Raw genomic sequence first — 24,439 nt, 5'->3', positions numbered from 1 at the left:
GTTATAAACTTAAATTAGAAAATGTAGACTCTCTTGTTTTAGAAAAGTATAATATTCAACATCATTTCCTGTTGATTACTTGGGAGACTTTTTTTAGAAAACATCTGTCATGTTGCAGTTTAAATAGAATTATATTTTATTAGGCAAATGATATATAGACACAATTTTTTAGTTGTTTTCTTATGTTGCAGTTTAGTTAATTTATTAAAATGAGAAAAAAGTCAAACAATACAAATTCAATTAGAACATCACAAAAATACAAATATACTTCCACAAATCTACAAATTTGTTATAAGATTAGTTATAATTCAGGGTGTTATAAAATTAAGAGAACCAAAATGAAACACTTTGCTAAGAATATTCTGCTTTATCAAACCACCTAGGTAGAGTCTTGAGCACTCACTGGTAATAAAGCTGAGAAATAGATACTTATCCAACTTAGTCTTTGGAGTGAATCTGTATATGTGAGATGAGCTGCCATGTCATGGTTGTAAGGAAGGGATGGAATCAGCTCATGTCCCTCAAAGCCCATAATTTTCATGTCTCCTGTAGAAGTAGTACAAGACCTGGCCTGGAAATTGTTAGAAAGGGGAGCTACCAAATGGAAAACTGAATCTACCCAGTTTCTGGAAAACAACAGATGGAGGAACATTTGGCTTCCAAACTTTTTCATATGTAAGATAATTTTTCTAAATAATCTTGCTCTGGTGGGTTGTATATTCTCAGTACTTCTCAAGAAAACAGAAGTCTCCCATTAACTCTAACTTCAAAGAATGAATACCAGGTCAGATTTCCCAATGCACCTTAGTGTTTCAAGAGATTCCTGGTGGTGCCTGCATCTGTAAGAATGGTCATATATAGACAAAATCAGTGGTTCTCAACTGAGGGTGCTTTTGTATCCTTAAAACATTTGCCCAGTGTGTGGAGACATTCCTGGTTGTAATAAGTGGTGGCTTCTGCTGACATCTAGTTAATAATGGCAATGCTATGAGACACAGGACTGCCCTCCTTTGCAACCAAGAAAGAATTTTCTGGCCCCCCAGAAGTGGAAGATGCCGAGGATTAAAAGCCCCAGTATCAAGGAGAATACTTTGAGACCATTTTTTTTTCCTTACAACAACACAATATCCCCACCAATGTGAGATGTTAGATCACATTTTTGTACAAGGGTGGTTGTGGTAGGTAGAATACTAAGATGCCCCAGGATATCTGCTTTTTTGTTACAACTCTAATCATCCTCTTCCATAAGGTATGGCTACATCTGTGACTTGTTCTAGACAATTGATTATGGCAAAGGTGAGGGGATGCTCTCTGGCAATTACCTTTCCTTATATCAGAAACAATAGGAATCTATATTTTCTTTCTATCTTGTGTTTACTTTCATAATAAAGTGATTTAGAGTATCCCCCTGTTCATGGAAATTTTGCCCTTTAGTCTAAGGCCCTTCATACATAATTGAATATTGTTCTTTTTTAAATTTTAGATCCAGGGGGTACATGTGCAGGTTTGTTGCATGAATATATTGGGTGATGCTGGGGTTTGGGCATTCTAGTGAACTCATCACCCAAATAGTAAACACAGTGCCCAGTAGGCAGTTTTTCAACTCTTGTGCCCTTCTCCCTTTCCCCTCTATTGGAGTTCCCAGTGTTTATTGTTTCCATCTTTATGTCCATGTGTACCCATCGTTCAGCTTTCACAAATGAGAACATGCAGTATTTGATTTTCTGTTTCTGCATTAATTCACTTAGGATGATGGCCTCCAGCTTCATCCATGTTGCCACAGAGGATATGATTTGATTCTTTTTTATTGCTGCGTAGTATTCCATGATGTTTATGTACCACATTTTCTTTATGTACCACATTTCTTTATCCAGTCCATTGTTGATGGACACTTAGGTTGATTCCTTGACTTTGCTATTGTGAATGGTTTCTTTTTGATAAAGTGAGTTATTTTTCTTTGGGTAGATACCCAGTAGTGAGACTGCTAGGTCAAATGGTAGTTCTGTTTTTAGTTCTTTGAGAAATCTCCATACTGTATTCCATGGGGGTTGAATTGCTTTACATTCCCACCATTAGTGTATAAGCATTTCCTTTTCTCTGCATCCTTGCCAATAATAGCCATTCTGACTGGTATGAAATGGTATTTCATGGTAGTTTTGATTTGCATTTCTGTGATGATTAGTGCTGTTGAGCATTTTTCATGTTTATTGGCCATTTGTATGTTTTCTTTTGAAGAGTAGGTGTTGTGTTATCCTTTTTATTTTATGTTTCATATAATATATGGAGTCATTTTGTAAACCACATGCTTCTAGAAGCTGAAGGAATTTATAAGGAAAAAATTTGTCCCTATCCAGTTATTGAAATGTTAATGATTACAGTTTTTCAATCACATGAGATTTTTACATGTTCATCTATTCCGCAGACTCACTGTAGTAATACATTCCCAGCAACATTCAGTAATAAATGATTATTTGAGTACTTGTGCCTTGTATACTCTAAATTGTTTATGAGTAAAATACTTTATATAAGAATATACATTTGAGTGGTATACAGGAGAAAAAGTAGTATCTTCCTCACATCTATTGCAAGGTTTGTGGCTGAGACATCTATAACAAAAGATAGTTTAACAAGAGACTAGCATACAATTTCATTTTGTGTAAGTTTTATGTGATACAGGAGACTTCAGAAATGAAGCCCCAAAGAAACAGGGAAATCTGTGTATTTTTGTGCTTAGTTTTGATGAAGAGTGGACAGTCATACAGAAAGATAGTTGGACAAAGTTCATGATCTAATGATTATAAACTAGGAAGAACTTAGCCAGACCTGTTTGTTCAGATTCTTGTCTGTGTCTCTCTGTCTTCAGAAATAAGTACATTCCATTCCTTCTGTTATAGGGTAGACAGTTCTGGAATGAGGGTCTTAGGACCGACTTCAGAAGGTCAGATAATTCTGTTATGTCCTACTTCGGGGAGAGTGTCAGAGAGACCTTCCTGCTTCTACTGTTTTCTCAAATGCCAAGCTGCCATATTTTGGGGATAGTGTGTCCTGAAAGCGCATTAGTGGATTGTTTAAACAAATACAGTTTTACTTTGCTGTGCTTGCACAAAGGTTCACACAATCATTATTATAGTATTGCTTAGTCTGGAAATAGCATAATTAAATGTTGAAATATGTAGTGATTTAATACTCTGATGCTTTAAGACAAAACTGTAACCTATCGTGCATAAATATAGAAATGCTGTTTTTATTACATATTGATTGAAAATGAGATATACTACATGTTTGGGAGGTAAAGTTCTTTTTCAAAATGTAGTTTTGCTGAAGTAAAAAGTTTTTTGAAGCAATAGACCTTGTCTGCAATTGGTTTATCTGAGACATTGTTTTGAATCTTGAATAATTTTAAAAAACATTAATTACTTCTTTTTGTTCTGGTGTTAACAACCAGTAGCATGAAAAAATATAAGAAAAAGATTATTACTTAAAATATTTACTTATTTGATTTGATTAGAACAGAATTGCTACTCTTTTTTTTAGCATTTTAATGACACAAAAATAGTATGTAATTTTACTGCTTGGACATATTGAATTCTGACTTCTCTTTGTGAAATATTTTAAAGCTTTTTATAAAATTGTTAGAATTGTAAGCCGAAGGTTTTTCATGATCATCTAATTAAATTTTATCACTTAACTAAGAAACCTGTGTCCCAGATAAATTAATGAGTTGACCATAGTTTGGGTTCTCAGCCTGCTTTTATTTTATTTTACAATTATATACAAAATATTAATATGTAGAATATCAAAAATAAAAAATATTTAAAACCTGGCTAGGTAAGTCCATATAGACTTGTATTTTTTTTAATCAGGAGAATTACTGTATTTGATGGAGCAAAGATAATGTTAGTATTTTAATGTGTTTTTTGCTGTGGGTCGAGGAATGATTTTAGGATGTGCTAAAAGAGAAATGACTATCCATCCTATACCTAGAATATATTTGTTTCCAAAGCCACAAGGTTTCCTAATTTAGGGGATCTTGGGCTTAACTTTATTCTTTGTTGTTGTTGTTGTTGTTGTTTGTTTTTGAGACGGAGTCTCACTCTGTCGCCCAGGCTGCAGTGCAGTGGGCGAGCTCGGCTGACTGCAAGCTCCGCCTCCCGGGTCCACGCCATTCTCCTGCCTCAGCCTCCGGAGTAGCTGGGACTACAGGCACCTGCCACCACGCCCGGCTAATTTTGTTTGTATTTTTAGTAGAGGCGGGGTTTCACCATGTTAGCCAGGATGGTCTCGATCTCCTGACCTCGTGATCTGCCTGCCTAGGCCTCCCAAAGTGCTGGGATTACAGGCGTGAGCCACCGCGCCAGGCCAACTTTATTCATTTCTTCTAACTGATAGATACTGTCTAGGTCTAGCATATTGATGGAATGGCTTGGAGGATTTAACAGACATCTAACCCTGCTGATGTAAGAGTATTACAGAGGGTTAGAAGTGTGCAGTTTAAGAAATATGACAAAAATAACACCTGCAGAGATTATTTTATATACCTTTGGGAGGGTTTTTTTTTTCTGTTTTTACTATCTTGCTATTAAATACAAAGGAAAGGACACATTTCATTGAGCAGCAGAGGCAGTGCTAATGGAAAAGGTAATTTTACAAAGTTACAGTAATTTTTTAATTTTACAGTAATTTTACAGTAATTTCACAGTAATTTTGTGACAGAAATTTGAAATCTTAAATGTTTTCCCATATGTTTTCCTCAGTGGGGATTGAGGGGAAGGATCCTCATTATGAAAATGGGCTTCATGACTATAAACATGGTTTTATTTTTTTAAAATATAGTGAATACATTTCATTGTTATCTGCTTATCTACAGTATTTTCTGAAAGGCCACTTTGGTTCACATGTAGGATTTAAGATAAATGTGTTTGATCTTTGTTTTTAGATTTCTAAATTCATATTTTAAAGTACTATATTTACATTTCTTTTCTCATCCAAAGTGGAGCTTTTCTTATGCTCTTTTAATTACCTGAGTCTTTAAATGTTAGAACTCAAAGGTAAAAGATTTATCTTTGTGTAAATATGAAAAATATCTTAAGGTGCAAAATCATCCTTTGGGTTTGACCCAAGTGTTTTTACTTTTTAAATCTCCTTGATCCTGTTGCAGGGAGAGAGCATGACTTATCCTTGTTTAATACTCTAGCAAGTTGCCAAAGATAACTATTAGTTATTAATCTCATTTATTTTTTTTTTTACAATCTTTTATCTTTTAGGTTAGTAAATACTTTTCATTTATTTCTGTAAGCAGGACTTTAATTTTGGTTAAACCTAAAAATGATTTATTTTTCCTCAGCTATATTAATGTACATTGGTCATTGAAACTCAGTGATCATTGGACTGAGTACTTTTTGTGTTAATCACATTCTGAAAATGTGACTTCTGTGTTAAATTTTAAAAATATGTTTTCATTAGAAAATTATGAATCTGTCATTCAGCTTCTGGAAACAAGGATTTGTTCCACGTCATTGTGGACATAGAAGGTCAAATAATTTAAGCAGAGATGTGCACTAACGTAGATGTTGCGAATTCTCTCATCACTTGATCCTCAAGCCTTAAGTCATCAAAGTGGACATCTTTCTTAGGTTGGCAGATAGTTCTTTTGATTATGAGTAAGTAGTAAACGGAAGTATTGCCTGTATCATCTTTCTCCCTTTACCCTGTTCTAACACATTGCCAAAGCACTTCTAAAATTTGCTTTAATCAGGTGGTTCAGTTTTTTTTATTAAATTTAAATAAGGATTCTATCTACTTTTCATCTCATTACTGACTTTTGAACAAGTAATTGACTGTGCTTCCATTGTAGATTTAAACTATAGTTATATGTTTCCATATATAACATATAAGCCAGGAATGTTACCTCTGCCTCCCCTGCTTACTACCCTCTCACCAGTATACCCGCCCTCCCTCCATAGAAGCCCCCACAACAATTTGGTATATATCCTTCCAGACTTTTTTCAGTGTATGCATATGCATATATTTAAGTTTATATGTCCTTTGGTGAAATGTCATGATTTTCTTAGTATAAGTTTTTCACATTTCTTATTAAAATTATGCCTAGATATTTTAGTTTTATCACTATTTCAGATGAAGTTTCTTCATTATATTTTCTAGTTGAGTATTGTTAATATTTAAAGTTGATTTTGCATATAAGCCACATTATATACTGTCTCTTTAGTTCTCATGGTTTTTCAAGGGATTCACTTTGATTTTCTAATTATATAATCTAACAATAGTGGCAGTTCGTTTTCTCCTTATAGCCAATTTCTCTTTCTTGCCTCGTTGCATTGGCTAGAATTTGCAAAGTTGAATATCATTCATGATATTCAATGTCCTTATTGCCTTTTTCTTCTTTAGCAGAAATGTTTCTGATATAATAAAATGGACAAAGTTCTTTTCTAATCTTGATCTACCAATAATTTTAAAAAATCAGGAATGGGTATTGAGTATTAATGTTTTCGTAACATCTATTGAAGGGCATTTTCTGTAGTGAATTTCAGTTACCTATTTTCTGATCCAATTATATGTTTTATAATTGGATATGTATTTACTATTTTTAAGTAATATGTATTTGTTAATATGTATTTAACATTTTTGCATTCACCCAATCAGTGGAATTGGCCTGATGCAGGGTGGAGGGAGTGTAATTAGCAGAATGTAATTTTTTTTTGCCCAGCTATTTGGCATTTCTTACCTCAGAAATATTTTAAAATAACAAAAGTGTTTATTAAAATATTAGTTTTAATATTACATATTTTTTCTCTATGGTCTTCATTATGTATGTATCCTATTTGCAGAAAGATGACCACCTGATATTTCTGAATGGTGCTAATCAAACTAACAGCATTTAGAGCCACTTATAACTGCTGTTGATACTTAAACTAAAAAATAAACAAATAAGCTAAGCTTCCCAAGAAGAAACTCATTCACTTGCTGTTCTGTGCCATTCAGAGGGCATCTAATTAAAATTCTCAGTGCCAAAATGTTTCACCAATATCTTTTATGCATGAATAGTTCTCTTAGGTAAATCAAGAGTCAGTTATAATGCTAATTTTTACATTGTATTGATACTTAGATCTGTTTTGAATAATATTAAATAGGCTTTGCTCATAAGCAGAAAATGATCATTGAAATTCACAAATGGTAAGTATCTTCACAAAGTCTGTTTTATGGTGTAGAACAAAAAGCAATCTGCCAACCAATGTTGGACATTATAATTATGAAACAATTTTTGATAGTTTATTGGTTTACTGATGTTCATTAGTGTCTAGTAAAGTATATGAAAATGATGTTGGAGGAAAAATATCTAAAATCAACCTTGGAAATGTGAACAATGTATTATTTTGCCAGGCTTAATATTGCTTTTTAAACTTTATTTAAATATACATTAAGTATACAGATCAGAAGCATACAGCTTCATGAATTTTTACAACCTGAACACACATGCATGTGAGTAGTACCCAGATTGAGAAACAGCATTTCCAGTACCTCAGAAGTTCCCATTTCATCCCATGTTTTTTCGGATTTCAGCCTTCCAGAGGTAACCACCATTCTGACTTCTAACAACATAGATTAGTTTTGCCTATTTTTTTTTTTACTTAAAGAGAATCATCCTTTATGTGCTCTTTTGTGACTGGCTTTTTTGCTTAACTTTGTGAAATTCATCCATTCCACGCTATTTATTGATGGTTATTTGTGTAAATTTCTGTTTGGGTTATTATGTATAATACAGTACTAAAATGAAGAATCTCGTATATATCTTTTAGTGGATATGTGGTTTTCTAATATGCTAATTAGTCCCTGAAATATTAGTCACTAGTTAATATTCAAACAATTTATATTAAGAGATAACAATAATCTATTAATTATCTGATCCTTTATGTTTCTCAAGTTAATGACAGTAGTAACTTGATAAGTTTTGTTCCAGCAGACTGTTAAATTACTGATAGATCACCTTGAACTTGTGGAGGATTATGCATTATTGGAGTGGATCTGTTTCCGTTTTACCCTTAGTCTTGGAACCTAGTGTTAAAAAATAAAAAGGCACGGCCTTTCTGAAGTTTTGATGGAAAGCACAAGGTGTTTACCCACATTCTGCCTTCAGACTCAGTCTCCCCTGTAACAGGCAGCTGCTGAAATCTTTGCTCAATTCTTTCAGCCTTCCCAGCTATCATTTTGAAGCCTTGCTCAATCATGTACAGTTCAAAAGCTCCCTGCTCTGTGGATTACTCTTTTCCAGCTGCTCTGGCAATCCTGGACTCCATCTCCAGGCTCCTTGCACTGAGATTACGACTTTCTGCTTGAGTTCTCGATGCTCCTAGCTTGTCTAGACTAGAGAATACCTTATGGGAAACACCATATAAAGTTGGATCTAAATCCAACTTTAGATTGGTTCCTTTTTTTTAAAGATTGAATTCTCTATGAGGTTTTTTTTTTTTTTTCTATTATTCACTCTCTGGTCTTTGAAAATTATTTTTCTGTTTTGTCCAGAGTTTATAGTTAGCAGATAAATCTGATATAATATTCTGCCATTACCCAAATTGGAACTTCAGTAATTGAGAAATGAGCAAATAAAGTCTAAAAATAAAAGCACAAATTATATTTAGTGGAGGTTGAAAGAGAGATTGTATACAGTTGGAGGAGGGTAGGATATGAAAGACTTCATGGAATAGGTTGGTATTCAAAGTGAAGCATGAGGGATTATTTGGATGGACTTCCATGTGCAGATAGTAGGAGAGTATTCCAAGAGGAAGGAACAAATTGAACTGATGGGAAAGTACAGCCTGCATTTATAAAAACAATTAGCAACCTGATTTGACTAGTTGGTTACTTCTCAGGGGAGTAATTAAAAAGAAGGCTAGAAAATAGTTCTGTCCATATTATAGAAGTGCTTAAATGCCAAGGTAGAAGACTGAAGTTAATGTGATAAACAGTGAAAACTGTTTGAAATTTTTGAACTGGGCAGAGAGTGAGTTTCGGAAGTCTTTAGGAAGACTAATCTTGGTGAAGGGTGCATTGGAGTCAAGGAGGCAGAAAGTTTAGTTAGGATGGGGTTATGGGAAGAATGAAAAAGAGCTTAAACTGGTGGTGACAGCATACCTAGCAAAGAACTACAAAATACAGGAAATGAAGGAGAATGAGAAGGGTAGAAACTGAATGGCTGGAAGAATAGTGGCTTCTTCCAGTGGATGAATGTTATTACTATTGGATACAATGGATATAAGTTGTTCCTATTTGATTTCTATATGTATGTATTCATAAATAAAGTGAGGATAATAATAAAGGCTATACCATCTTTGCAGGAAACAGAGCTCTGGTCTCCTGGCTCATGTCTTGTTTCTTATTCTCAACTAAGCCAATGTGCCTGTCAACACTTATCAGATTACTGCATCATATTTATGTTGATACTTCTGTTCTCAGTATATATACTTTAACTATCAACTGGAAAATCGTGTGTCTTTGAAAAGGAGGAACCAATATAAAATTATGATGTTATTAGTACTAATATAGCCAGCCATATGAAGCTCTTCTGCTTACAAAGGGTAGGGGTAGGTTATGATAAGAATATATATAATTATAGGAATCTCAGAGTAGCAACCATGGTCTGTGACCAGAACATTGGCAGCAGTAGTTAGTGGGTCTTCCCGTCAATGAGAGTTACTCCCCATTGATTCTCTTCTTTCTATATCTCATATCTTTCCCCATCCAAATTACCTTTTGAATCCTCCTTTCTATATTTTTTACTTCCACATTTCTAAGCAGTGTTTCATACAATGCTATATTCACCTCTGAGAGATTCACAATAAACATTTGTAGCAAACAGTGTTCCACCTTGTTATAAGAATAAAAGTGGGGTGAGCACAGTGGCTCACGCCTGTAATCCTAGCACTTTGGGAGGCTGAGGCAGGTAGATCACTTGAGGTCAGGAGTTCGAGACCAGCCTGGCCAACATAGTGAAAGCCCATCTCTACTAAAAATACACAAATTAGCCAGGTGTGGTGGTGCATACCTCTAATCCCAGCTACTTGGGAGGCTGAGGCACGAGAATTGCTTGAACCTGGGAGGCAGAGGTTGCAGCAAGCCCAGATCACGCCACTGTACTCCAGCCTGGGCAACAGAGTGAGAGTCCATCTCAAAAAAAAAATAAATAAATAAAAGTGACATTTCTTGAAGTTGGATTTCCTAAAGAGCCTATGTAGATTTGTAAACATTAACACTATCCTGCATTGAAGAATTCAATTGGATGTCAGATCTTAGAGCTTTATTTTTTTAGGCTTTAAAAGAATATTGTTAATGATGGAAGGTTTGTCAAGAGTGGGCGATCTTCAAAAAGGAGACTCAGAAGAAGTTAATTTAAGAAAAACAAGAATGTGTATTGTTGCATTTCCTTGGGTAATGATAGGACTAGTAATTTTACACATCAGTAATCTTGATAGTAAATTTACTTTCCATTTTAGAATCCTCCTGAGTTTTTAAATTCATCTCAAATTGTTTTTTTAGAGTTGAATAAAATTGTTAAAGACTAACAATGCCTTTGCAATTATGAATTTTATTATTTGACAGTACATATTAGAAAATCTTCCAAATTTAACACAGAAAAAGGTATTCCAACTAACAGTTTTAAAGCGATTATTACAAATAAAATATTCCATCAATAATGTACTTATTTGATTTTATAGTAGCTGTTTATTTTATTTTAAATATTGATTTTGTTTCTCAGCCAAAGCTTAATGTTAAATCTTGGAAAAAAAATTGTTTCTTACAGGGCTGATCCCTTATCCAACATGGTTCTAACCTTCCGTACTAAAGAAGATGCAGTTTCCTTTGCAGAAAAAAATGGTATGTTTGGTCTGTTTTTGACAAAGTCAAGATAATGATTTTATGTTCTTAACCTTAATTAAAACCAATTAGGTATACAGAATTTGAGTTGGAATCCAGTGGTTTCATTGTATCTAATCCAGTGGTTTCAGACTTTAACTACATCAGAACACCCACCTCCAAAAAAAAAAAAAAAAAAAAAAAACAAAACCTAAATTGGAATGCTCATACAACATGTAAAAGACAGACTGCTCTAATTTGAAGTACCCACAGGGAATGAAACTACTTAACACCTACCTTGTTTATGTATTCCTCTGTAAAATTACTAACATTTTGTTAAACTTCAATTGAACATATATGGCAGCCTGTTCTAGTTTTGACACCTCTATTTACAGTTAAGTTCTTTGAGCCAAAACATAATGCCAAAATCTAGTCTATTAATCTATTTAATAACTCAATAATTTGAAAATATTCTTATTGCCTGTAAGATTTCCCTTCAGTCTAAATGCCCACATTTGCTACTTTTCTAGATATACTGGGCCTAATACCAAGCCTAATCTCAACTGTATAATAATATTAATGTGGCCTAAGAGTATATTCACTTCTGGGGCCGCCACCTAACATCATTGAGTTATGTTGATCTTGCTATCAACAAAAATGCAAAATGTCTTCCTTTTTCCTTATTTTCTGCTGTTAAGCCAACATAGTATAGTGAAAGGAAGTTTTGTAGTCAGACTAATATGGATTCTAATCTTGGTTATGCCACTTTGAAGCTATATGATTTTGGATAATTTCATAATGGACTTAATGTTTCTCAGTTGAAATAAGGGTACCTACCTCATGAAGTGGGTGATAGCTGATACATAATAGATATTCTACTTGATACCTCATGAAGTGAGTGATAGCAGATACATAATAGATATTCTACTTGATAACTATTAGTTCTGACCTTGACCTCCCTCCAGCCAGTATTTCTGCTATTTGTCTTCCTTAGATTCAAATGCACTACTAAACATTTGTACCTAATGTATCCTGTTATTCTAGTTTCTCAAATTGAATTTGTCTGTTTAAGTGCATTGTTACTGTAAGGCAGTATATAAAAATAAGAGATTAGTGTCGTCTAACATTATCTGAAATACAAATGTGAAAGCATTATAAAGGTTATAATCTAACATATTTGCTTTTCTTTTTCACTTAGTATTGGATAGCTTATGATTAAAAGTCTGAAGTGAACCTATCTGCCTTTGAATCTGTATGTCACTACCTGTATGACTTTATACTTCGCTTTCCTCATATGTGCAATGAGAATTACTGTGAGGATTAAATGAGTTAATAAAAGTGTTTAGACTAGGGTCTGACAAATAGTATATGATAGTATATAAGTATATCCTATTCTGTTATTAATAGACTTTTTAAATTTAAGTTTTAGGGTACATGTGCACAACATGCAGGTTTGTTACATAGGTATACATGTGCCATGTTGGTGTGCTGCACCCATTAACTCGTCATTTAACATTAGGTATATCTCCTAATGCTATCCCTCCCACCTCCCCCCACCCCACAACAGGCCCCGGAGTGTGATGTTCCCCTTCCTGTGTCCATGTGTTCTCATTGTTCAATTCCCACCTATGAGTGAGAACATGCGGTGTTTGGTTTTTTGTCCTTGCGATAGTTTACTGAGAATGATGGTTTCCAGCTTCATCCATGTCCCTACAAAGGACATGAACTCATCCTTTTTATGGCTGCATAGTATTCCATGGTGTATATGTGCCACATTTTCTTAATCCAGTCTATCGTTGATGGACATTTGGGTTGGTTCCAAGTCTTTGCTGTTGTGAATAGTGCCGCAATAAACGTACGTGTGCATGTGTCTTTACAGCAGCATGTTTTATAATCCTTTGGGTATATACCCAGTTATGAGATTGCTGGGTCAAATGGTATTTCTAGTTCTAGATCCCTGAGGAATCGCCACACTGACTTCCACAATGGTTGAACTAGTTTACAGTCCCACCAACAGTGTAAAAGTGTTCCTATTTCTCCACATCCTCTCCAGCACCTGTTGTTTCCTGACTTTTTAATGATGGCCATTCTAACTGGTGTGAGATGGTATTCTCATTGTGGTTTTGATTTGCATTTCTCTGATGGCCAGTGATGATGAGCATTTTTTCATGTGTTTTTTGGCTGCATAAATGTCTTCTTTTGAGAAGTATCTGTTCATGTCCATCGCCCACTTTTTGATTGGGTTGTTTTTTTTTCTTGTAAATTTGTTTGAGTTCATTGTAGATTCTGGATATTAGCCCTTTGTCAGATAAGTAGATTGCAAAATATTTCTCCCATTCTGTAGGTTGCCTGTTCACTTTCTTTAGTTTAATTAGATCCCATTTGTCAATTTTGGCTTTTGTTGCCATTGCTTTTGGTGTTTTAGACATGAAGTCCTTGCCCATGCCTACGTCCTGAATGGTATTGCCTAGGTTTTCTTCTAGGGTTTTTATGGTTTTAGGTCTAACAGTTAAGTCTTTAATCCATCTTGAATAAATTTTTGTATAAGGTGTAAGGAAGGGATCCAGTTTCAGCTTTCTACATATGGCTAGCCAGTTTTCCCAGCACCATTTCTTAAATAGGGAATCCTTTCCCCATTTCTTGTTTTTGTCAGGTTTGTCAAAGATCAGATAGCTGTAGATGTGTGGCATTATTTCTGAGGGCTCTGTTCTGTTCCATTGGTCTATATCTCTGTTGTGGTACCAGTACCATGCTGTTTAGGTTACTATAGCCTTGTAGTATAGTTTGAAGTCAGGTAGTATGATGCCTCCAGCTTTGTTCTTTTGGCTTAGGATTGACTTGGTGATGTGGGCTCCTTTTTGGTGCCATATGAACTTTAAAGTAGTTTTTTCCAACTCTGTGAAGAAAGTCATTGGTAGCTTGATGGGGATGGCATTGAATCTATAAATTACCTTGGGCAGTATGGCCATTTTCACGATATTGATTCTTCCTACCCATGAGCATGGAATGTTCTTCCATTTGTTTGTGTCCTCTTTTATTTCATTGAGCAGTGGTTTGTAGTTCTCCTTGAAGAGGTCCTTCACGTCCCTTGTAAGTTGGAATCCTAGATATTTTATTCTCTTTGTAGCAATTTTGAATGGGAGTTCAGTCATGATTTGGCTCTCTGTTTGTCTCTTATTGGTGTATAAGAATGCTTGTGATTTTTGCACATTGATTTTATATCCTGAGACTTTGCCGAAGTTCCCTATCAGCTTAAGGAGATTTTGGGCTGAGATGATGGGGTTTTCTAGATATACAATCATGTCATCTGCAAACAGGGACAATTTGATTTCCTCTTTTCCTAATTGAATACCCTTTATTTCCTTCTCCTGCCTGATTGCCCTGGCCAGAACCTCCAACACTATGTTGAATAGGAGTGGTGAGAGAGGGCATCCCTGTCTTGTGCCAGTTTTCAAAGGGAATGTTTCCAGTTTTTACCCATTCAGTATGATATTGGCTGTGGGCTTGTCATAGATAGCTCTTATTATTTTGAGATATGTCCCATCAATACCTAATTTATTGAGAGTTTTTAGCATGAAGTGTTGTTGAATTTTGTCAAAGGCCTTTTCTGCATCTATTGAGATAATCATGTGGTTTTTGTTGTTGGTTCTGTTTATATGCTGGATTACGTTTATTGATTTGCGTATGTTGAACCAGCCTTGCATCCCAGGGATGAAGCCCCCTTGATGATAGTGGATAAGCTTTTTGATGGGCTGCTGGATTCGGTTTGCCAGTATTTTATTGAGGATTTTTGCATCGATGTTCATCAGGGATATTGGTCTAAAATTCTCTTTTTTTGTTGTGTCTCTGCTAGGCTTTGGTATCAGGATGATGCTGGCCTCATAAAATGTGTTAGGGAGGATTCCCTCTTTTTATGTTGATAGGAATAGTTTCAGAAGGAATGGTACCAGCTCCTTCTTGTACCTCTGGTAGAATTTGGCTGTGAATCCATGTGGTCCTGGACTTTTTTTGGTTGGTAAGCTATTAATTATTGCCTCAATTTCAGAGCCTGTTATTGGTCTATTCAGAGATCCAACTTCTTCCTGGTTTAGTCTTGGGAGGGTGTATGTGTCGAGGAATTTATCCATTTCTTCTAGATTTTCTAGTTTATTTGCATAGAGGTGTTTATAGTATTCTCTGATGGTAACTAAGATCAGTTCTGCCCTGATCTTAGTTATTTCTTGCCTTCTGCTAGCTTTTGAATGTGTTTGCTCTTGCTTTTGTAGTTCTTTTAATTGTGATGTTAGGGTGTCAATTTTAGATCTTTCCTGCTTTCTCTTGTGGGCATTTAGTGCTATAAATTTCCCACTACACACTGCTTTAAATGTGTCCCAGAGATTCTGGTATGTTGTGTCTTTGTCCTCATTGGTTTCAAAGAACATCTTTATTTCTGCCTTCATTTCATTATGTACCCAGTAGTCACTCAGGAGCAGGTTGTTCAGTTTCCATGTAGTTGAGCAGTTTTGAATGAGTTTCTTAATCCTGAGTTCTAGTTTGATTGCACTGTGGTCTGAGAGACAGTTTGTTATAATTTCTGTTCTTTTACATTTGCTGAGGAGTGCTTTACTTCCAACTATGTGGTCAGTTTTGGAACAGGTGTGGTGTGGTGCTGAAAAGAATGTATATTCTGTTGATTTGGGGTGGAGAGTTCTGTAGATGTCTATTAGGTCTGCTTGGTGCAGAGCTGAGTTCAATTCCTAGATATCCTTGTTAACTTTCTGTCTCCTTGATCTGTCTAATGTTGACAGTGGGGTGTTAAAGTTTCCCATTATTATTGTGTGGGGGTCTAAGTCTCTTTGTAGGTCTCTAAGGACTTGCTTTATGAATCTGGGTGCTCCTGTATTGAGTGCGTATATATTTAGGATAGTTAGCTCTTCTTGTTGAATTGATCCCTTTACCATTATGTAATGGCCTTCTTTGTCTGTTTTGTTCTTTGTTGGTTTAACATCTGTTTTATCAGAGACTAGGATTGCAACCCCTGCCTTTTTTTGTTTTCCATTTGCTTGGTAGATCTTCCTCCATCCCTTTATTTTGAGCCTAAGTGTGTCTCTGCACATGAGATGGGTTTCCTGAATACAGCACACTGATGGGTCTGGACTCTATCCAATTTGCCAGTCTGTGTCTTTTAATTGGAGCATTTAGCCCATTTACATTTAAAGTTAATATTGTTATATGTGGATTTGATCCTGTCATTATGATGTTAGCTGGTTATTTTGCTCGTTAATTGATGCAGTTTCTTCCTAGCCTCGATGGTCTTTACAATTTGGCATGTTTTTGCAGTGGCTGGTGCCGGTTGTTCCTTTCCATGTTTAGTGCTTCCTTCAGGAGCTCTTTTAGGGCAGGCCTGGTGGTGACAAAATCTCTCAGCATTTGCTTGTCTGTAAAGGATTTTATTTCTCCTTCACTTATGAAGCTTAGTTTGGCTGGATATGAAATTCTGGGTTGAAAATTCTTTTCTTTAAGAATGTTGAATATTGGCCCCCACTCTCTTCCGGCTTGTAGAGTTTCTGCCAAGAGATCAGCTGTTAGTCTGATGGGCTTCCCTTTATGGGTAACCCGACCTTTCTCTCTGGCTGCCCTTAACATTTTTTCCTTCATTTCAACTTTGGTGAATCTGACAATTATGTGTCTTGGAGTTGCTCTTCTCGAGGAGTATCTTTGTGGCGTTCTCTGTATTTCCTGCATTTGAATATTTGCCTGCCTTGCTAGATTGGGGATGTTCTCCTGGATAATATCCTGCAGAGTGTTTTCCAACTTGGTTCCATTCTCCCCGTCACTTTCAGATACACCAATCAGACGTAGATTTGGTCTTTTCACATAGTCCCATATTTCTTGGAGGCTTTGTTCGTTTCTTTTTATTCTTTTTTCTCTAAACTTCTCTTCTCGCTTCATTTCATTCATTTGATCTTCAGTCACTGATACCCTTTCTTCCACTTGATTGAATCAGCCAGTGAAGCTTGTACATGCATCATGTAGTTCTCGTACCATAGTTTTCAGCTCCATAAGGTCTTCTCTATGCTGTTTATTCTAGTTAGCCATTTGTCCAATCTTTTTTCAAGGTTTTTAGCTTCTTTGCGATGGGTTCGAACATCCTCCTTTAGCTCTGAGAAGTTTGTTATTACTGATCGTCTGAAGCCTTCTTCTCTGAATTCATCAAAGTCATTCTCCGTCCAGCTTTGTTCCATTTCTGGTGAGGAGTTGCGTTCCTTTGGAGGAGAAGAGGTCCTCTGATTTTTAGAATTTTCAGCTTTTCTGCTCTGGTTTCTCCCAACCTTTGTGGTTTTATCTACCTTTGGTCTTTGATGGTGGTGATATACAGATGGGTTTTTGGTGTGGATGTCCTTTCTGTTTGTTAGTTTTCCTTCTGACAAACAGTCAGGACCCTCAGCTGCAGGTCTGTTGCGGTTTGCTCGAGGTCCACTCCAGACCCTGTTTGCCTGGGTATCAGGAGCGGAGGCTGCAGAACAGCAGATACTGGTGAACAGCAAATGTTGCTGCCTGATCGTTCCTCTGGAAGATTTGTCTCAGAGGAGTACCTGGCCATGTGAGGTGTCAGTCTGTCCCTACTGGGGGTGCCTCCCAGTTAGTTAGGCTACTCAGGGGTCAGTGACCCACTTGAGGAGGCAGTCTGTCCGTTCTCAGATCTCCAGCTGCATGCTGGGAGAACCACTACTCTCTTCAAAGCTGTCAGGGACATTTTAGTCTGCAGAGGTTTCTGCTGCCTTTTGTTTGGCTATGCCCTGCCCCCAGAGGTGCAGTCTACAGAGGCAGGCAGGCCTCCTTGAGCTGCGCTGGGCTCCACCCAGTTCGAGCTTCCCGGTGGCTTTGTTTACCTACTCAAGCCTTGGCAATGGCGGGCATCCCTCCCCCACCCTCGCTGCCGCCTTGCAGTTTGATCTCAGACTCCTGTGCTAGTAATGAGCGAGGCTCCGTGGGCGTAGGACCCTCCGAGCTAGGCGCAGGATACAATCTCCTGGTGTGCCGTTTGCTAAGACAATTGGAAAAGCTCAGTGTTAGGATGGGAGTGACCCGATTTTCCAGGTGCCATCTGTCACCCCTTTCTTTGACTAGGAAAGGGAATTCTCTGACCCCTTGCGCTTCCCGGGTGGGGCAATGCCTCGCCCTGCTTTGGCTCATGCTCGTTGTGCTGTACCCACTGTCCAACACTCCCCAGTGAGACAAACCCAGTACCTCAGTTGGAAATGCAGAAATCACCCGTCTTCTGCGTCGCTTATGCTGGTGGTTGTAGACTGGAGCTGTTCCTATTTGGCCATCTTGGCTCCACCGTAACTCTTAAGAGACCTTTAAAAACTTTTTTAAAAAAGGTTTTTAAGTGCAATTCCTTACTTATGCTTTCTTGGCAAGTTCCAAATTTCTTAATTACATAATTGTTCTCAAAAGTGGTCTTTTAAAATATTATTTTGACTTAAAATAACATTACTCTCTTTGTAAACTGTAACATAGTTATAAAAACAGTTCCATTAATTTTTTTAACTTTTCAGCCTATCATATTTCATGTTTGACACTTTGAAAATTATTCATTTGAAGTCTGTGATGTGAGTTTAATAACAGGAAATCTAATTAAAATTTTAAATCCCTGGTTAGTCTTTCTCTAAGTGGTCACAAGGACTGCATGACTACAGTTGCCATGTGAATTGCCAGTGTGAGCTCACCACTGTTCCTATTAAAATCAAGTGCCTTTCTCATCTGACTTCTACCTCCCCAGGAAAGAAAATTGAGGAACATTATCAAAGTCTATGGAAAGTGTAACTTTAAAAAGCCTAGTGGTTAGTGACATAAAGTTGTCGGCTAACAGTGAATCAGGAATTTTAACCTTTAAGATAGTAGAACTATGTCCTGTCTTGGTCACTGCTATGTGCCTAGCACCTAGCACAAAACCTGACATATAATGGACACTCAGTATCTGGTGGAATAACTGACTTTCTAAAATATATTTCTCTGGCCGGGCAGAGTGGCTCATGCCTGTAATCCCAGCGCTTTGGGAGGTTGTGATGGGTGGATCACCTGAGGTCAGGAGTTGGAGACCAGCCTGGCCAACAGCAAAACCCTGGTTCTACTAAAAATATACAAATTAGCTGGATGTGGTGGTGCACGCCTGTAGTCCCAGCTACTCAAGAGGCTGAGACGGGAGAATCGCTTGAACTCACAAGGTGGAGGTTGCAGTGAGCTGAGATCATACCACTACACCCCAGCCTGGGTGAGAGAGTGAGACTCAGTCTCAAAAAATAATTAATAAATAAATAAATAAAAAGAAACATATTTCTTTACTCAAGAATTTGAAACCATTCTCATCTCCTGGGAAAGTCCTCAATGATTATTCCACTCTTGATTTTGCTATAGTACTTATTTATTTAACATGTAGCATTCTATGTCCTTAAATAGATAAATCCTGTTTCTTCAGCTACAGTGGAAGCAAGCTCTAAATAAACACCATTGAAGCATTACAGAAGTGGAGGTGGGGAGGCTGGGCACAGTGGCTCACGCCTGTAATCCCAGCACTTTGGGAGGCTGAGGTGGGCGGATCACCTGAGGTTGGGAGTTTGAGATCAGCCTGACCAACATGGAGAACCCCTGTCACTACTAAAAATACAAAATTAGCCGGGCATGGTGGCACATGCCTGTAGTCCCAGCTACTCAGGAGGCTGAGGCAGGAGAATTGCTTGAACCTGGGAGGCAGAGGTTGCAGTGAGCTGAGATCATGCCATTGCACTCCAGCCTGGGCAACAAGAGCAAAAACTCCATCTCAAAAACAAACAAACAAACAAAAAAAAAACGGTGGAGGTGGGGGATCTTTTCCAAATTCCACAGCATCCCCTTCCGTCTGACTTGCCCCTCTTAGGTAGGTAAATAGTAGTGAAGGACATACAAATGGATCCTCCCTATGCCCACAGCTAAAATCATTTGTTGTCAGCTAGTGCTATTGAAGGTGGAGTGAACCAATGTTCTGATAAGTTAAGGCATTTAAAAAAAAAAAAAACGGTTCAGATGCACTAATATGTAAAGACTACTGGTTTAAGAGGCTGGTAACTAAGATTCTCATTCCACAGTGGTCTACCTCACAGGAGAACTTGAACAAGTCATGCTTCACTACACTTAGCCTTTTAGAAGCATATTTCTTCAGCTTTGAAATGAGAAGTTGGATTGGGTAATGTCCAAAAACTATAGACTTAAGGATGTTAAAGCCCATGGGCTAGTTCGTCTTTATTTCTTTGCTATCTAGGCCAGTGCCTTACTCATATGCTGTATAGGGGAAAATGAGTTTTTGTTAGTACAGCTGATTCTGTGTTAATAGTAAAATATGACAAAGGTTATATGTTTATGGGCATTAATGCTTGCCTTTCAGTAGTATCTAGAAATAGGAAGTTAGGGTAAAACTGCCACATACCTACACAAAAGATGATTTATGTATCACTTATCAAATTGTATTTTATATTAATGCAGCCTAAAAGTATATTAGCTTTTGACAATTATCAAATTGTATTTGATAATTGATATACAAATCAAATATCAATTGTATTTGATATACAGTTGATTATTTGTATATCAATTCAGGGACTATTCTGAAGATAAAAGCCTACCTTTTATCTCCTTAGTTTTTTCATTTCCCTTTTAAATGTCAAATAAAAAGAGAAGTCATGAGCATGGTTTCCCTTGACATTAAAGATTGTAGAAAATCAATACAAAAGGGGAGTAAGATTTTCAGATTCAGTTGCTTTCTGGAAAACTTTTTTTTGGTGGGGGTGGGGGTGGGGGGCTGGAGACAGAGTCTCACTCAGTCACCCAGGCTGGAGTGCAGTGGCATGATCTCGGCTCACTGCAACCTCCACCTCCCAGGTTCAAGTGATTCTCCTGCGTCAGCTTCCTGGACTGCAAGCATGCACCACCATGCCCAGCTAATATTTTTTTTTTTTTTTTTTTTTTAAAGTAGAGACAGGGTTTTATCATGTTGGCCAGGCTGGCCTCGAACTCCTGACCTCAGGTGATCCATCTGCCTTGGCCTCCCAAAGTGCTGCAATTACAGGCGTGAGCCACCGCACCCAGCCTTACAAAACATATTTAATGCCCTCTAATTATATTTTGAGACTCGGGTAATAAGTATTACCACCACAGAAAGTAACATAAACACTAAATCATGAGCTAGGCACCATGCTAAGTGCTTTTCATTCTCATTTAGTAACTCTGCGAAGCAGGAACAGTTGTCTCCATTTAATTGTTCAAGGCAACTGAGGTTTAGAGACATTATGTAACATTAAGTAACAGGGACACATACTTACAAAGAGGTGAACAAATTTCATTTGAACAGTCATGTTTATTCATTTATATATGGTCTATGACTGCTTTTCGGCTACAGTGGTAGAAAAGTAGTTGTAATAGAGACTATATGGCCCCAGAGCCTAAAAATAATTACTACTTGGCCCTTTACAGAAAATTTTAGATGACCTCTAGTCTAAACTGTTATGTATACTGCCTCAATACTATGACATTTGTATAAGTCCCCAAATACCCTTTATTCAAATATCTTCAAGAGTCTATGTTTAATAGACAAATTCCTCAACTGATAATTCAAAGTTCTTCACAATATAGGCACTAACTTACTACCAAAGCACTAACAAGTTTTGTCTGTGTTCCAACTCTTACTTTCTGCCCTTACATTTCATACCTACTATACACCTTCCTCCCTCTACAACCTCATTAATACTGTTCTCATTCTTATCCCTGCCTGTGAAACACCAACCTAGTCTTCATTTCATATGCTGTCTCATTTCTTGATCCCTTTTCTTATTGCCCTCCTTCACTTCCACCTCCCGTCTACTACTGGATGAACTCCTCTTTCTTCCTTTTAACTTTCACAATAATTTGTTCCTTTCTTGCAGCTCTTATAGTATGGTTTTCTCTGTTGCCTTTTTTGTACTGCACTCAGAAGCATGTTGAACACACCCTATTGTATGTCAGCGCTGTATGGCTAGGCTCTGGGGATAAATAAGGCATAGTTCTTACACTCAAACTGTAATATTTTATCCTACCTATTGGATTATAAGAATTTACCAGGGAAAACAAGTCCTATTTATCTTTTAATGTGCTCAATAAGTATTGGTGAATTTTAACAGCAAATTTAGTAATGTTCTAAATGATTCTCCAGATTATGCTTTAAACTTTTCTTTAAATCACCTTAATTTGGTGACTTGTTCTTTTTTTTAGAAGAACCGTTAATCTGTTAATTCCCTGTAATTAGAAACCTGAAGAAAGAAAGCTATAGCACGATTATTAACAATTTCTTATATTTTAGTGTGTTCGTAAAATACAGCTAATGAATGTCTTCCTGTCAAGTTAATTTGGAGTTTATCCTGAGTTTATTAAGGATTAGCATCCTGAAGTGTATTGAAACATACTTAAAATGATTATTTCATAATGTTTGAATTGCTTCCAAACTGTATGTTATTTATTCCAAACTCTCCCTCTGATAGGATACCGAGACCTACAGAAGTTAAGAAAACAAGCCCCAGATCAATCACATTGCTCCTGACCGTGCCTAACCCTCTAGATTCCAAGTCCAATGTTTTCCTGGTACTATGATGCTAGTAGATCTTAAAAAATAATAATCTAGATCTACACTATCCATTATGGTAGCCACTGGCCACATGTGATTTTAGCTCTTGATATGTGTTTAATTCGAATTTAGATGTGCTGTAAGGGTAAAATGCACACTGAATTTCAAAGTATGAAAAAAATGCACACCGAATTTCTTAGTATAAAAAAACAAAGTATCTCAATTTTTATTACATGAAGTGATCTAGAAACACTGGACTAAGTAAAATATTATTAAAATTAATTTTACGTATTTCCTTTTAATGTGGCTACTAGAAACTTACATATGGCTCACATATTTCTACTGAACACTGATATATTTAGCAATATACAGGGTATACATTATATATATATATATATATTCTATGTAAATAGTTCATTAAATAATTCCTATAGTAAATATGAGAAACAGGAAACTCATATCCAACTTGGAAAAGTTCAAATGTAATACTTATTAAGAAGTACAGTTCTATTCTTCAGGTACTCTTACCTAGAATGAATTAAGGATATGTAGAAACTCTTATGTTACTTATAAAATAATAGATACTGTAGGTCTCTACAGAGATAATGTAGTGTCCCTATAGTACCTCTAGAGTATAGTATAGAGATACTATAGTATCTCTTTACTATATAGATATATGGAATAGACTACAGAATATCTCTAGACTATGTATTATTTATACTCTATTATCTATATAGCATCTCTGTATAGAGATAATATACTATATATACTCCATATAGTATACTCTGGAGATGCTATAAGTTTCTGTAGTATCTTTATAGTAGAGATAATAGAGAGGGATAATAGTACAGGGATGTACTATATACCTATAGTATCTCTATAAGTACACAAGTTCCCCCATTAATCATCTGTTTTCAGTTCTTAATCAAATAAGGTATTATGCAGATTCATCTTTTTATATAAGAATACTCTCATTTTTGAGATGAAAAGAAGTTCTCTTTCTCCTCCTATTGATAATTTCTGCAGCTGTCCCCTCAGCTTATATCTTTTTTGCATAGCTCTCTCTTCTTTACCTCACTTCTTATGGAAGGCTGGTGTTCTGAAATTGGGGAGTGGAAAAGAAGAAAAGACTGAATGCTCCCTATGACTTCATTTTCTCCCTTTTCCCACTACCATGTCCCCAAACATACTGACACACAAAGCAAATATAAATAAATACCCCTGATTCTTTTAGCCTTAAACTTAGGGCCTCATCCTAAACATCTTAAGCTCAGCATCTATTCCAAAGGAACTCTTTAATGATAATGTTTCTTTGTAAAGAGGGAAAAAAGAATATCTGGGGTTTCCTCTGAAATGTAGATGAACCTCACTTCAGTTCTTTGTATACTAAAAAGACCCACCTTTCTCACCCATGTGGCTTTTGTCTTTCCTTGTGTTATGTAATAAGTGATGGGGTAGAAGGATGGGGGGTGGAGCAAGCTACATCATGGAGAGAGGAGGTGGAAGACAGCTGTGGAAAATTTGGATGGTGGAAGACTAGAATCTACTACCATTTACATGCTAATGAAAACCAGAAATGGCCTTTTTTCCCCCGTTTGATCTGATTTGAAACTTTGTGACTTTTCTCTAGTATGTCATTTTACCCCCTGTGTTTTTCTCATTGTTGGCTATAAAAACTCTTTGAAATTCTCAAAATAAATAAAGGAAGGTTTCTTTCAGGAATAGGAGGGCTGAGGACAAGCTGTGAAACCGCATTCTGTTCATAGTGGGTCTATTGGGGTGGAAAACCCACCTCTGAAGTAATAGAGGGTAGAAGCAGGGAAGGAAACAGGTCTGGCCCTGGATCCAGGAAAATAAAGACATAATTGGAGGTGCAGCTTAGTACTTAGAATTATCCCAGAAGTGAACATCAGTAAGGTCTGGGCTTCCACCTAACGTAACCTCTTATGAGGGTCTCAGCCTCAC

General features: G+C 36.6%; 1 protein-coding gene across 4 annotated transcripts in view; it reads left to right on the top strand.

Annotated features, from left to right (window-relative positions):
* The window catches only part of NDUFS4 (NADH:ubiquinone oxidoreductase subunit S4), a 130,282-nt gene that overhangs the window by 95,011 nt on the left and 10,832 nt on the right, over nt 1-24,439 (top strand). For 2 of the 4 annotated variants that reach the window (XM_055251677.2, XM_063622653.1), the window contains one exon: nt 10,814-10,887. The exons of 1 other annotated variant lie outside the window; for it this stretch is intronic. In XM_055251677.2, coding sequence (XP_055107652.1) covers nt 10,814-10,887 — 74 coding nt within the window. One more of the 4 variants, XM_063622654.1, reaches the window with a different exon arrangement.

This window comes from Symphalangus syndactylus, chromosome 18 (assembly GCF_028878055.3).
Source record: "Symphalangus syndactylus isolate Jambi chromosome 18, NHGRI_mSymSyn1-v2.1_pri, whole genome shotgun sequence".
NCBI classification, from domain to species: domain Eukaryota; kingdom Metazoa; phylum Chordata; class Mammalia; order Primates; family Hylobatidae; genus Symphalangus; species Symphalangus syndactylus.
Note: the sequence above shows the minus strand (reverse complement) of the source record. Positions and strands in the feature narration are given on the sequence as shown.